Source organism: Panicum virgatum, chromosome 7K (assembly GCF_016808335.1).
Source record: "Panicum virgatum strain AP13 chromosome 7K, P.virgatum_v5, whole genome shotgun sequence".
Classification (NCBI taxonomy): domain Eukaryota; kingdom Viridiplantae; phylum Streptophyta; class Magnoliopsida; order Poales; family Poaceae; genus Panicum; species Panicum virgatum.
The window spans coordinates 3,921,918-3,935,595 of record NC_053142.1 but is presented as its reverse complement, the minus strand read 5'-3'; the positions used below and the strand labels follow the sequence as shown (position 1 = coordinate 3,935,595).

The window sequence follows — 13,678 nt, the reverse complement described above, 5'->3', positions numbered from 1 at the left end:
GTAGCACTGCAGCATCCAGTAGGCCCGCCAGGCCGCAAGCACAACCACGCGAGGAATTTTTCCATATTTGATGAATTTATTCTTATAATTGGTGGATACTTGTAATTTTATGATGAACTGATGTAAGAAAAATTTGTGATAAATTAGTAGTGAATATAGACTGAATTACTTCAGTAAGGATCCTTATCAATGCTATTATTTTCTATTTTATAATGTTATCCTCTATTCATTTCAGATTTAATTTGTTACTATATCATTTATTCATAAATTGAATATGATCAGTTACATTATCAATACTAAATTATGTGTTACAATCCACGTTTAAAAAGTATACTATTAAATTTTTTTAATACCGATATCCTAAATTTGGGCGGCGGGCGCTGGTATCTCGTGCACTGGACCGGCGTGACGTTCGTGGGCTCATGGGCCAGCTGCACGATGGAGGAAGCCATATGCCAGTGCTGCAGCGTCGATATCGATGGAGACAGCGCCGGGTCGGTGGGGATCCAATGCCTCTGACTCTGAACCGTGGGGTGGATGGAGGACCGTCAAGCAACATGATTCACCCTCACCCCCGCCCCGTTATTAATAATTAATTTACTGTGCAAGAACCTAATTAGCAGTGTACAATTGATTATCTACTAGTAGTACACGCCGGTGCCAAAGCAATGTAGGAGTATACCTTAAGCAACTAGATTAAGGCGCATATCTAAATAGTTCGCGTGACCATGGCATATATGATTGCTTTTTTCTTCTTTTTTGAAAGAGATGTTATGATTGTTAGAGCAATACGCTTGTAATTTGAACTCATAAGAGCAACTCCAGTCCAGACCCTCATTTGGGCCCCTACTCTAAATTTTGAGAGTTTAGGGAGAAAATGAACTCCAGCAGGCCTTTTAAATATGCTACTATTTAAGTGGGCTCTTAAGCCACAGTACCAAGCCCATGGGAAAAGGAGGGCCCGATCCTCCCTCCCATCTCGCTCTGCCTCCCTGCCCCGCCCGGACACCTCCCTGCCCCGCCCCGACGGCGCGCCGACCACCACCCCGCCGCCCTCGCCCCATCACCTCCTCGGCCAGCCCTGCCGGCGCGCCGGCCGCTGCCACCCCATCTCACTCGGCTCACCCCGTCGCCTTGGCCACCGTCTGCGCGTGGCCCTCCCGGATGTCCAGCTCCACCCCGTCGCCGACCCGTAGATCTTGCGCCACTACTCGAACTCCGTCGAGTTGAAGTAGGCGCGGACGGCCCCCTTGTCGCCACCGCCCGCGGCCTCGGCCTGCGTGCGCCGCCTGCGCTCGGGGTCGGAGAGCGACACCGCCGCAGCCAGCCGCGGCCGCCGGTCAGCCTCAGCCATCCCCGAAGCGCTGCCACTGCCACCAAGCTCCTGCGCGCCGCCGCAGACTGGGCTGGCCGCGTCGCCCCTGCTCATGCACGCCGCCGCAGTGGACCGGGCCGGCGGCGCCGCCGCTCCAACTCGCTGGCGCGCCGCGGAACTGGGGAAGCACTGATGGCCCACCAGCTTGCACGCGCGCGGAGCTCCCGCCCTCGGCCGGCCGGAGCTGCAACCTCGCGGCGGAGCTCCGAGCATGGCTCCTACGCACCGCCGTCGCGGATCGGGCCGGCGGCGCCGCCCCTGCTCCACGCCCCCGCCGCGGGCTGGGCCAGCGGCGCCTCCCCTGCTCCTCCACGCCCCCGCCGTGGGTCGGTACGGCGGCGCCGCCCCCCGCTCCTCCATGCCTCCGCCTCGGGCTGGTACGGCGGCGACACCCCCTGCTCCTCCATGCCCTCCGCTGCAAGAGAGATCTTGGGGGGAGAGAGACGAGAGAGAGAGCGCAAGTCACAACCAGAGGGAGGGGGAGATATTTTGGGAGAGAGAAAAAAAAAGTAAAAGAATTTTGATGAGACCCTGACGGGTGGGGTCCACTTGTCATAAGAGAGTAGGGGCTAAAATATATAAGAACTATTGCTGGAGTTGCCGCTAAAAATTATAGCCCCAGAAAATAGGAGTCCCTATTTAAAAAAGTAGAGACCAAAAGGATGAGTTATTACTGGAGATGCTCTAACTATGCATATGCCCTACCCGCTCAAAGATGGCTCGAGGACACCTTATACGTGAACTAAAGGTAAAAGAGGAGAGAGAGAGGACATCGATCAGAGACTATAGAATAGAAAGATGGTGGTTGCGACTTGTTTTTCCTCTCCATTTCTATAGGTAAGTTTGATAGAAAATACTTTATTTATTTCAAATTATTAGTTGTTTTGATTTTTCTAGATGCATAGTTTTTACCATGCATTTAGGTATGTCATGTATAAGTGTATAATAAAATTGACGTATCTAGAAATACCAAAATGACTAATAATTTGAGACGGGGAATATAAACAATGTTAGAAACATTGAAATAGGGCATTAATGTTGTCATTTTTTGCAGACATGGTTGTGTTGCCTATGCATACCTCCAACACCGGAGGTATTTTGCCTATGCGTGTTTGCCTATTTCTCAACATTAAATAGTTTCAACAAAAAGCAATATATTTCATAATATCTAAAATTTTGAGTGTGCATGTATTTTAAGTGTCTGAGTTGTAATTATATAATAAAAAAATAAAATATCTACTCTCTCTGTTTTAAATTATAGGTGATTTTAGTTTTTTAATCCAAATTTGACCACTCGTCTTATTCAACTTAATATCAAAAAAGTTAAAGGAGCTACAATTTAAAATAAAGGTAGTATATATATGATAGTCGATAGGAGCGAGAGACATCCAAATTGACTATTTTAACTATGGATGGATAGATACGTGAGCCACGCGAACGCGATACACCCACACCACGCACGAACGAACCCGTGCGGTGCCGCGCCTCCCGCATCGCACATTGGCATGTGGGCCCAGTTATTTCGGTGGCCGGCTTGTCAGTGGCAAACACCAAGCACTGGTTTTGCCTCCGTGGCGGTGGGAAGGAACCGTCACATGATGATTACGACCACCGGACACAAGTTTGCAAGGAGCTCGCATATAATTTACTGTTCATTCCTTCAAGTTTTTTGGTTTGCTTTTCTTCACCGTAATCTTTTTTTGTTTGCTGGTATTCTTCACCGTAATCGACATAATCTAACAAAAAGTTACTGCTAGCGTTTGTTTAATTTGCTTGCATCTTGAATGTTTATGCCGTTGCCAAAGGCTTCCATCTATTTCGTCCTAATCTCAACATATACGAGATTCGATTCATCGAAGATACTACGGTGCAGCAGTGCAGTGTATAATGCCTAGATGTCATTTATTTGAGCGTTGCGATCTAAAATACCAATATACATAATACATGTAACACAACCTCCTAATAATGTAGGATGGCTACTCCAGTATGAAAGCACAGATTGTGGAAAACACGAAGACTTGTCATAAACTCTTTTTTCACATGTCAAAGAGCTAAGTGAGATGCCCAAAATATAATATCCTGCTCATGATTTACCTGACACAACGTAATCAGATTCTCCTGACTTCAGAGCACTTGGTGGTATTTTTGGTGCAGTCATGCTGGCAAAATAGCGCAGTTGCTTAGTTCTTACAGCAATTGAGAACGCACTTCCTTAGAGGTAAGGTATATAAAGCTTCTTGTATGTAAAATAATCATGTAAACTTTGAGGTGCACCATCTTTCTAGGGAACATAGATAGATACTTGCAGATTAGTTGTCACTTATTCCTGTCTATTTGTGGATTATCGAATATGAATTTAGGGATATTGTCTAGCATGATGCACTTCACTTAAGTTAAGCTACTGCATATCTGACCATTCTGATACCACACTGATTAACTTCCACGTAAGATAAAACTCAAACGACCACTTTACATTTTACTCTATCGCTCCAAGGTCAAAATTCCACAGGTTTGACCACTGATATACAGAAATGTAACTGTTTAGATTAGTCATGTGAAAATATTATCATTAGATTATAATATTACGAGAGTACTTTAAAACTTTAGAGATGTGATTTTTTATGTCATACACATGGATGAATTATAAAGAAACTTTCTGCATCTATTACCCAGTTGTAGGAGTTGCTATGACATCAACCTTCTTGAAAGCTTCCATGTGGTAGTGCATTATCCTCCTCCTGTTTAAGCAAAATAAGAAGGTGCACTAAGCGCATGATTAGCACAATATAGGAGAAAAAAATTACAACTGAACACAAGTATCTGGAGGCCCCAGTCATTATTGACATAGTAGGTCAGCAACAGATTAAAAAAAACTCGACCAGGGGGAGGTCTCTCCCCCTGATTTTTGTCTTAAAAAGATTGTGCCGTGACTCGAACCCGGGTTGGCTCAGTGAACCGCTTCTCTAGCGTGTTCGGCTGACCAGTTGAAATGTGAGAGTGTTGGCATAGGTCAGCAACAGATCTTTTTAGTTTAGACTCGATTGTATAAATCAAGATAAGAGAAAAGAACAAAATGAAGTCATAAGATCACCTTATGCATTGAGAAGCCACATAATCAGTTGAAGAGAATGACCCGAAAAGTGCCAAACTTGTTCGAGTATCCAGCGTAAATTCAGTTCTTCTTCTGGAAGAGGAAATATTTTGCTTAGGATAAACAATTAATGCTGTGGGCCAATAGTTTCAAGAATTATTTTCCCTTGGAAGAAAATGTCTAACAACTACTGCTGAGGATAACATTGCGAAACTGGTATCCATCAAACTGATAGGTACCCTGCTTTGTAATGAGGATTCAGGTCACAGAATGATTCTGAGCCAATTGAGACAACATGGGCAGTACGCATCTCTTCAAGCTCTGGTAATATTATCTCTTTTATCTTGAAAGATGTAAATCAGGACTTGTTAGCTGAGATGTCAAAGAAGAGCTGAACGTGCATATAATCGATACCACATGATCAGCTCAATAATCAGTTATGAGAAACTGTGAAGTGCAAATGAAGTAAACAGATACATTTCATAATTTACCCTTTTTATAATCATTAATTGAAGTCTAATGGCATTTGATCAAAAGCCACATCACTACACTACATTGGCGTTTCTATTCTCAGAAGGGCTTGTCCATCTTAAGGAGAATGATATATTGTAGCTGCTATTATCAATATGTAAATATAAGTTCACAATTCGACTAGTAGAAATGTTAAAAATCGTGCATTATAATCATCCAAGTTGTTGAGATAGAAATGGGCTTACTTGACATCCAAAAGTGCTACAAAGAAGTTTAAGTGCATCCTCACATATACTCGATATCTCACGATCAGAAACATCATGAAACCACTACAGAAGAAAATTTCACTTTAGAATAGGCATACCAAAATAACTTTTAAAGTGAAAATATGTACCTCTGTATATTGTCCTATTTTAACTGATCCCAGGATATTGCTGTTCTCAGGCGATAACAAATTTGGAACACACAGCGGTGACTGCAGAGAGGAAAGAAACAGAAACACAGAAGTTGTGAGCTTGATCAGATGCATTAAATTCAGAATCAAATGTTATCATGTTAAACCATGCTTCATTTTTGTGGAACAATGCAGAAGGTATAAAATTTCACTGTACTATGATTAACATAGCATGTAGATATAAACTTAGCTATGGAAACAAAGCTTTTCGATCTGCTGTCATTTCAAAGCAAACTGCTTAAAACTGACTGACTGCTATGATCTGACAGCATACAACTGACATGAAAGGCATACTAGAATTCTAGGTATTTTAATGGGAAGGAAATATAAGAACATAATATCTTACTGGTCTAAGGGTAAGCTTATCTTATCTGTTAGAGGAGTCAAGGGCCTATTGGGCCTTAGCCCATTAGAGTTAATTAGTCGCTTGCTTAGGGGTTAAGTAAACCTCTCCATATAAAGAGAGGAGATGTATCAATCTAATCAAGCAAGAGATTAGAAGGAAATCCCTTCCCTCTTGCCGGCCGTAGGCGAAGCCCCGCGGCCGGCGTTCCCGGCGCCCAAAACCCTAGCCGCCGCTCGCAGCCCTCCATCTCGTGAACAGTACCCCGCACGGTATTGTAGCAGCGCGGGTACTGTATCACGATAGCAACCGCCGCCCTCTCCCTCTCTCACGATCTCAATCCCAACAACAGCCATAACAATCTGGTATCAGCTATGCCAGGCGACGACAAGTCCGAGCCACCACCGCCGCCGCCAACCATGGAGGGTCGGGCCGCCCAGATGACCAAGCTGCTGAGCAGCATGAGCGACATGGAGACGCGCATGGAGGCGAAGTTACTGAGCAGCATGGGGGACATGGAGACGCGCATGGAGGCACGCATCACCTCTATGGAGTCGCGCCTTCAACCGCCGCCGACGTCGAACCCTGCGGCGTCCATGCCCTATGGGATGCCAGGGTACGGATCTACAACCCTGGCGAGTTCTTCATCGACGGCCGCCGCCACGCTGTCCACGGCACCCCCAACGTCTTCGCCGACCCTGCCGATCACCAAGGATTTGTGCGCCGACGTAAGGGTTACAATAGTCCAGATACAAGCCGCTCTCCAGGAGATGATACAACTTGAGCGAAAGAGAAAGGTGGTCGTGCACCTACAAGCGGCAACGCGCAAGTTCTTGGCGCGACGGCTCGTCCGCGTGATGCGCAAGGAGCAACAGGACCAAGCGGCTTCATTCATCCAGGCGGCGGTGCGGCTGCAGGCTGCAGCACGCGGCCTCCTAACGCGGCGACGGCTGCAGAAGATGCGCTTGGAGATGCAAGAGGCGGCTTTGACAGCGATCGACCTCGGCAATTGGGGGCGCGACCTCGGCAAATGGGGGCGCGACCTTGTCCTGTCGGAAGGCCACCAGCGCTCGCGCCAACTCGCTGCTGTCTTCAAGCGCGCGTTGGGTAGCGAACTCCAATCCTATAGCAGCGATAAGGGAGGCGCTTTCCTCCTTGTCATCGGCGGAGGCACATCGCCTAGCGCCATCACGTTCCGTCACCGGCCGCCACGAGGACGTCTCCGCTGGTCGCTGTTGCGACTAGTTTCCGGTGGCCATACCTATCCTCCCCTCTCATTCCGATGGTCTCCCTGGGATCCGGGTGGCTGTAGACGTACAGGTCCGGTTCGTAGATGGTGTTCACCTTCTGTTCAGGAGGCCACAAAAATAAAGAGTCCCAGTCTATTTCAGGTTGAGAATAATAAAATAAGCCGAGATGTAAAAGGCTTGTTTTTAGGTGTTAGGTTTATATCGAGTCGAATCATCAGCGTCATCATTAGGTTGCAGCTCGAGGACGAGCTGCATGTCCAGGTGGGGTGTAGTGTTAGAGGAGTCAAGGGCCTATTGGGCCTTAGCCCATTAGGGTTAATTAGTCGCTTGCTTAGGGGTTAAGTAAACCTCTCTATATAAGGAGAGGAGATGTATCAATCTAATCAAGCAAGAGATTAGAAGGAAATACCTTCTCTCTTGCCGGCCGTGGGCGAAGCCCCGCGGCCGGCGTTCCCAGCACCCCCAACCCTAGCCGCCGCTCGCTCGCCCTCGCAGCCTCCCGTGAACAGTACCCGCGGTACTGTAGCGCCGCGGGTACTGTAGCGCCTCCGCCGCTTCCCTCGGCACTCTCTCCTCTCGATCCCATCAGCGTCCATAACATTATCCATTGGTCTTGAGCCTTCTATTGCAGAATACCTGAAACGCCATACAATAAAGTTAACAGATATCCAGTTTTATCAACAGAATAGTCATACCTAATGACACCTGCCTTATATCACTAAAGCAAAAAAAAAAGTTACAAAACTTTCAACTTTATCAACAAGAAGATAAACTTAACGGTATCATATAGCACACAGAGCTTCTTACACTAGCATAGCATCCTCGACTGTCGCTGCAAGAGGAGAAGCAACTTCAACGGTCCCAGAGTCACAAAGTACCCTGCAAATAAGATATCTAATTATACAACAAGAAACTGCACGACTTTGAAAAATTTCTAATGATATTCAGTACAAGATAACTGCATGTAGCGACTAAGTTGTCTGATTTGATTGATTGTTAGACAGGACCAGCAAAATAAAAGCATACACAGTTTCAGAACACAGTGGATGCTAACTTGTGAGTAGAGCAGCTTATTTTAGTAATATTGGAAGGTTGTCTAATCCGCATATAACAGACATGACTGGTAAAAGAACAACTCTGGTAAATATTCGATAAAATGGAACTTTTCTTTATTACCCGGTCATATCGGTCCGCCCGTATGTTGTCTTGAGACCAACAATACCACAAAGCGCAGATGGAATTCTAACTGAACCTGTTGCAGAGATAAGGTAGCAATCAAAGACCACTACTGATGAGAATCTAGCGACAATCAATACCACAGTTCTACATGTACAAACCTCCACCATCTGTCCCAATCGCTACTGAGCATAACCCCGATGAGACTAATGCAGCAGGACCAGATGAAGAACCACCAGTATATCTATCGACAGAATGTGGATTTCTTGCTGTCCTGCAAGATAAGTTAACAGAAAGTGAAGATAAAATGACAAAATATATAGCATAAGAACAGCGAGCCAGATGAAAAATTATCTGATCATGTGATCATTGAAATAAATGGCAATTCTGGGTTCCACTTTTCTTTTGTACCTTTAAGAGTAAGGTCAGAATTCTGATTCAACTAAGCTTTATTTCAAGGTCAATGGAGTTTGCTTTTAGGAAGTACTTAGGAAACCATTTGTTTTAGCGAACTTTAGGAGCAGCAAGAAAATCACGTAAACGATATCTGACATTTCTCTTGTGCTCTGAATGTCTAACAAGCAAGGATATTTGTTTTACCCACATATGAGTAGACAAAAAAAACATATATCCTTTGGCTTCAAATAGAAAAACAACTACATAAAGTGTGGACAACTTAAATAGAATGGGTAATTGTCAATTATTGATCATACCCATAATTTGGATTGTTTCCAGTTACTCCAAGACCAAGCTCGTGCATGTTTGCTTTCCCAATAAAGATGACTCCACATTTCCACAACCGAGCGACACAGACTGCATCTTTCTCCACAGTGTGGATTTGGTCAAAAAATGTTGTAGCACCTGCCATCCAAAGAAAACATAATGTGTTTTGTCCCACCTGAACAGTGACACAGCAACAAATGATAGCTTCAGTGAATCAAACTAACCCTTCGTTGGATATGGGAAACAGTCGATGTCATCCTTAATGGCAACAAAGATCCCATCCAAAATGGACAACGGGTTTCCTGGGCATGAGTAGCGATGTCATGAAAACTGGATGGATGAGAGTTCTAAATGGAATTTCTACTTGAAGCCATCCAATCCATCTGCATTATCATGAATTGGTCCACACTAATAAAGAGAATCAATATAGTCAAGTTGTGGCAAACCTTGCTCAAATCTTTTTGTGGAAGCCTCAGCTTGCCTCCTGAGATCATCTGCATTAAAATATATTAACATTGGCATTGGAGGCTTCTTGTTGTTCCACTCTTCCACCCCCGCAATGACATGCTCAGCAACCTATGTCACCAATCAGAGTCAAAACAGCAGAGATGCAGGAGCGCCACCAGAGAAGCATGCAAGTACTCTGTCCAGTGAACTACTTACAACTGATGGGGTTGTGATCCCTGAGCGGTATGCATGTGCGAAGTCACGGATCTTCCAGTAAAGGAAAGGGAGCATGAATGTCTGAGAACTGAGAAATGGAATATGTATGAAAAGTAGTTTCTTTGACAAGCGCATGAATGTCTACATGTTATTTTGAAGCTATTTTTTCCCAGATGCACCGTTCATTTACAAAGGCAAATTTGGATCACACAGTTTGCTAATCCATATTAGTTTCCTCTTGAGCAAATGAGCATCAAAACAGCCAAGAAAGCATGGCCAACAAAATAGCATCCACATAAGTCATCTCAGTAATGGAGCTTACCAAATTCTCAGCACCAGGAAGATTAGCCCTCTTGGCAAGATTTACCGCGAGCTCAAGGTTGTTTAACTGTATACCAAAATTGTTTTAAAACTTAAAAGAAGTATCTGATACATAGATAAGAAAGGGGAGTCCAGAAGTACAGAAGATCATACTTGACCGCTGACAAAAGGCACAACAGTTGCATCATTAACTGTGGCATGCAAAACCTGCCCTCTTCTATTGATGGCATAAAATCCACCAGTTGAGGAAGATTCTGCTGTCAAGAATATAGGGTCTGGACTGATTCTATCTCGGTAAACTGCTGCAGCAGTTTCCAAGTCATATACAAACAAAAGCTCAAGCTTCGTAATTAACTAGCAAGAAATTTACACAAAGGTACTAATCGTACAGACATAGTAGGTTTCAACAAATTACACAACATTGTTGTTCAAAGTACACAAACACAATAATCCATCAAAGTCCATTAGGACACGCACCACAAAATCATCATCACGTCCCTTTCACAGTTCCTCACAACCAACTAGAGTTCAATAATCCATCAAGGCCTCAGGCTCTATCCTCTATCAACACACGCAAGTAGAAGCTTTGTTGTGTAATATTGACATTGGCGACACTTGGGATCACACAAAGGTGAATAACGTCCATAACCCTAGCTGAATGTGGACTTAAGTAGTGCCCAAGTTTCTCTCGTGGCCGCCCATCCGAACCAGCCTGATGTAGGTACACCTTGAGCATGAAACTTGGAAGATCAGGTTTAGTCTTAGCATCACCGAGCCAAACAAAGTATAGGCATGTTTCTGCAATAAAGAAAATAAAGTATTCCTCTTGGCCCTCTAAAACAACGCACATTTCATAACAGATCAAGGGGATATCTTCTTTGTAACCTTCATAAGTTGTATTCTCATTAAAAAAACCCATGATAGTCTATCAGATGAGAGGCCAGCGTATTCCAGAAAAATGGCTTCTGTCTACACATAGACATCGGACACATGAGTTCCCTAAGATTGCAAGACCGGGCATGTTTCATGTAGTTAGCTGGAGTTAAGTTTGCACCACAGCGATGAGGGCAATCAATCACACCGGCCATGACTCTGCTGTCCAAGCCAACTACTCGGAAGCAGGGATGAGATATGGTACTAGAGTGCGTTCTTGAGCATGAATTGCATAGTAGCTAGACACATGCTTTATCCAAAGACCCTGCGATCAATGTGCACTAACGAAACAACAAAACGAAAGGAGAATAAGAATAATGCTCCTATGACAAAGTTGCAACCATCGACATCAGAAGAATGATTGGAACCTGGTAAGCTCCGTCAAGAAGACGGGGTTGTCGGCAACCGCTGCAAGAAATGTCCAGGCGGATAAATATCTTCCGGATCCGCGCAGCGCAACGGACGGAGGGAGAGTGCACCTGGATCCGCCGGCGGATCCGGAAGATGTTTATCCGCCTGAACCTTTCTTGCAGCAGTTGCCGACAGCCCCGTCTTCTTGACGGAGCTTACCAGGTTCCAATCATTCTTCTGATGTCGATGGTTGGAACTTTGTCATCAGAGCATTATTCTTATTCTCCTTTTGTTTTGTTGTTTCGTTAGTGCACATTGACCGCAGGGTCTTTGGATGAAGCATGTGGCCAACTACTGTGCAATTCATGCTCAAGAGCACACTCTAGTGCCACATCTCATCCCTGCGTTCGAGTAGTTGGTTTGGACAGCAGAGTCATGGCCGGTGTGATTGATTGCCCTCATCGCTGTGGTGCAAATTTAACTCCAGCTAACTACATGAAACATGCCCGGTCTTACAATCTCAGAGAACTCATGTGTCCGATGTCTATGTGTAGACAGAAGCCGTTTTTCTGGAATACGTTGGCCTCTCATCTGATAGACCATCATGGGTTTTTCAATAAGAATACAAGTTATGAAGATTACAAAGAATATATCCTCTTGGCCCGTTATGGAACGGGCGTTGTTTTAGAGGGCCAAGAGTAATACTTTATTTTCTTCATTGCAGAAACAGGCCTATACTTTGTTTGGCTTGGTGATGCTGAGGCTAAACCTGATCTTCCAAGTTTCATGCTCAAGGTGTACCTACATCAGGCTGGTCCGGATGGGCGGCCACGGAAGGAACTTGGGCACTACTTAAGTCCACATCCAGCTAGGGTTATGGACGTTATTCACCTTTGTGTGATCCCAAGTGTTGCCAATGTCAATATTACACAACAAAACTTCTACTTGCGTGTGTTGATAGAGGATAGAGCCTGAGGCCTGATGGAAAGGCTAATCCTGAGGTTAAACATGGGAGGCATGCCTGGGGCAATCTTTGGCAATGTCTGCCTGAATGAGCAATCGTCCAGCTGGTGTGAAGCCAAGGTAGAGAATGGAAGGTATTCTTTGCAAGCCTCACATTCCACCGAGATACCTTCGACCAGGTAGTCGAGCTCGTGGCAGTGACGGTAGTTGGCGATATCACCACGATGGTAGCAGATGCTACAAACGTGCATGTATTTAAGGAGATGTTGTAACAAGGTTAGGATAGCATGAAGCCAAAACCAAATCAAACCAAACTGCATCCAAATTAATTTGGTCAGATCAGATCAGATCAAGTCAGAGCTGAACTCACCCTGAAAATGGGAGGTCGGAGAGGAAGCCGGCATTCAGAACACACAAGGGCACTTGTGTCGATGATGCACTCTCCATAGTCACGAACGGCGAAAAACTCGTGATGGACAAGGATGTTGATGTCGCACATGTGTCCCTCAATCTCGTGGTAGGGGATGTATTCAGAGTCGCAGCAATTGCATTTAAACTTCATCTTACTGATGATTTGGTCCAGCGAAGAGCAGTAGGATATACATGCCTGTTCGTGGCGGCTGACGCAGGCACGACAGAAGATGTGGACGCCAGCGCACTACAAGGCCCAGAAGGAATGAAGTTGAGCAGCTAGGAAAACAAAAACTTTGCGGCCGGACCGGGGATCTCATCTCAGATCTCACCCACCTTCCACGCTTTGCCATCCAAAGTGTCAGGCCGGAGGGGTTGGCCGCAATATGTGCAGTCCAGTAGCCTTTGGTTGATCCTGATGTTATAGACGCTCATCTCCTGCGAGAGAAGAAGCATCTATGACCGAGAGACCACGAATCCGACAGCACCCAAGCTCCTGTGGGGATCGATTGAAGACAACAGCCGCAAGGACGGACAGAGCACGTGGATCGAGTCTTCAGAGGAAACGAGGGGGGGCAGGGGCGTACTCACCGGAGATGAATACATCAGCGGCGCCGAGGAGGTGGCGGACCTCGAGAGGAGGAGGAGCGCCGCCGCGCAATGGGGTGGGTGGGGGGGAGGGGAGGCCATGGATGGTGTGCAGAGGCGGAGGGCGCGGGAGGAGGCGAATCCGGCGCGGCCGCGCGGGTGGAGGCAGGGCGAGGACGAAGCTGTGCTCCGCGAGGCGCCCCGCGGCGGAGGTGGCGACGCAGGCGACAGCTCGGGGGAGGTAGGGGGCGAGGGCGCACACGGCATCGGGGAGGTCGGCGGGCGGAGGCAGGAAGGAGAGAGACTTGGTGAGAGAGGCGAGGAAGGGGGCGAGGAGCGCGCGGAGGCGCGGGCCGAAGGGGCAGGAGGGGAGGGACCATGCGCGCCCCGGCCGCCGCGCCGCACGCCGCCTGGGAGCCCACGCGGAGGGATCGGGCGGTGGGTTGCGCAAGCGGGGAAGGCGGGCGCGGGCGGCGACAGCGCTGCGGGGGTGGGGCTGGCCGGGAGCGGGGCCGTGCGGATCTGAGAGAAGAGGGGGGCCGCCGCCCCGCCGCCGCCCCCCATC

At 46.6% G+C, this 13,678-nt stretch overlaps 1 protein-coding gene and 1 long non-coding RNA gene across 6 annotated transcripts in view; one reads left to right on the top strand and one right to left on the bottom strand.

The window, feature by feature from the left end:
- Positions 1–3,251: 3,251 nt before the first annotated feature.
- Positions 3,252–13,678, bottom strand: part of LOC120639608 (fatty acid amide hydrolase) — a 10,660-nt gene continuing 233 nt past the window's right edge. Inside the window, exons 1-18 of one of the 5 annotated variants that reach the window (XM_039915477.1) lie at positions 11,169–13,678; positions 10,021–11,081; positions 9,869–9,934; positions 9,547–9,634; positions 9,330–9,459; positions 9,108–9,185; positions 8,874–9,021; positions 8,322–8,434; positions 8,161–8,236; positions 7,792–7,863; positions 7,584–7,620; positions 5,738–5,752; positions 5,332–5,412; positions 5,183–5,266; positions 4,706–4,809; positions 4,467–4,559; positions 4,045–4,113; positions 3,252–3,534 (exon numbers count right to left, since the gene is read on the bottom strand). The exon at positions 11,169–13,678 is cut by the window's right edge and continues 206 nt beyond it. In XM_039915477.1, the coding sequence (XP_039771411.1) occupies positions 3,459–3,534; positions 4,045–4,113; positions 4,467–4,559; positions 4,706–4,809; positions 5,183–5,266; positions 5,332–5,412; positions 5,738–5,752; positions 7,584–7,620; positions 7,792–7,863; positions 8,161–8,236; positions 8,322–8,434; positions 8,874–9,021; positions 9,108–9,185; positions 9,330–9,459; positions 9,547–9,621 (1,251 nt within the window). In that variant the 5' untranslated portion in view covers positions 9,622–9,634; positions 9,869–9,934; positions 10,021–11,081; positions 11,169–13,678 and the 3' untranslated portion in view covers positions 3,252–3,458. Of the gene's footprint in view, positions 3,535–4,044; positions 4,114–4,466; positions 4,560–4,705; positions 4,810–5,182; positions 5,267–5,331; positions 5,413–5,737; positions 5,753–7,583; positions 7,621–7,791; positions 7,864–8,160; positions 8,237–8,321; positions 8,435–8,873; positions 9,022–9,107; positions 9,186–9,329; positions 9,460–9,546; positions 9,635–9,868; positions 9,935–10,020; positions 11,082–11,168 lie in introns of those variants that run through there. The other 4 variants (XR_005661516.1, XR_005661515.1, XM_039915475.1 and 1 more) reach the window with 4 other exon arrangements.
- On the top strand, positions 4,554–5,620 carry LOC120639610. Its single transcript, XR_005661517.1, has 2 exons — positions 4,554–4,790; positions 5,382–5,620. It is a non-coding gene; the product is annotated as an uncharacterized LOC120639610 (long non-coding RNA).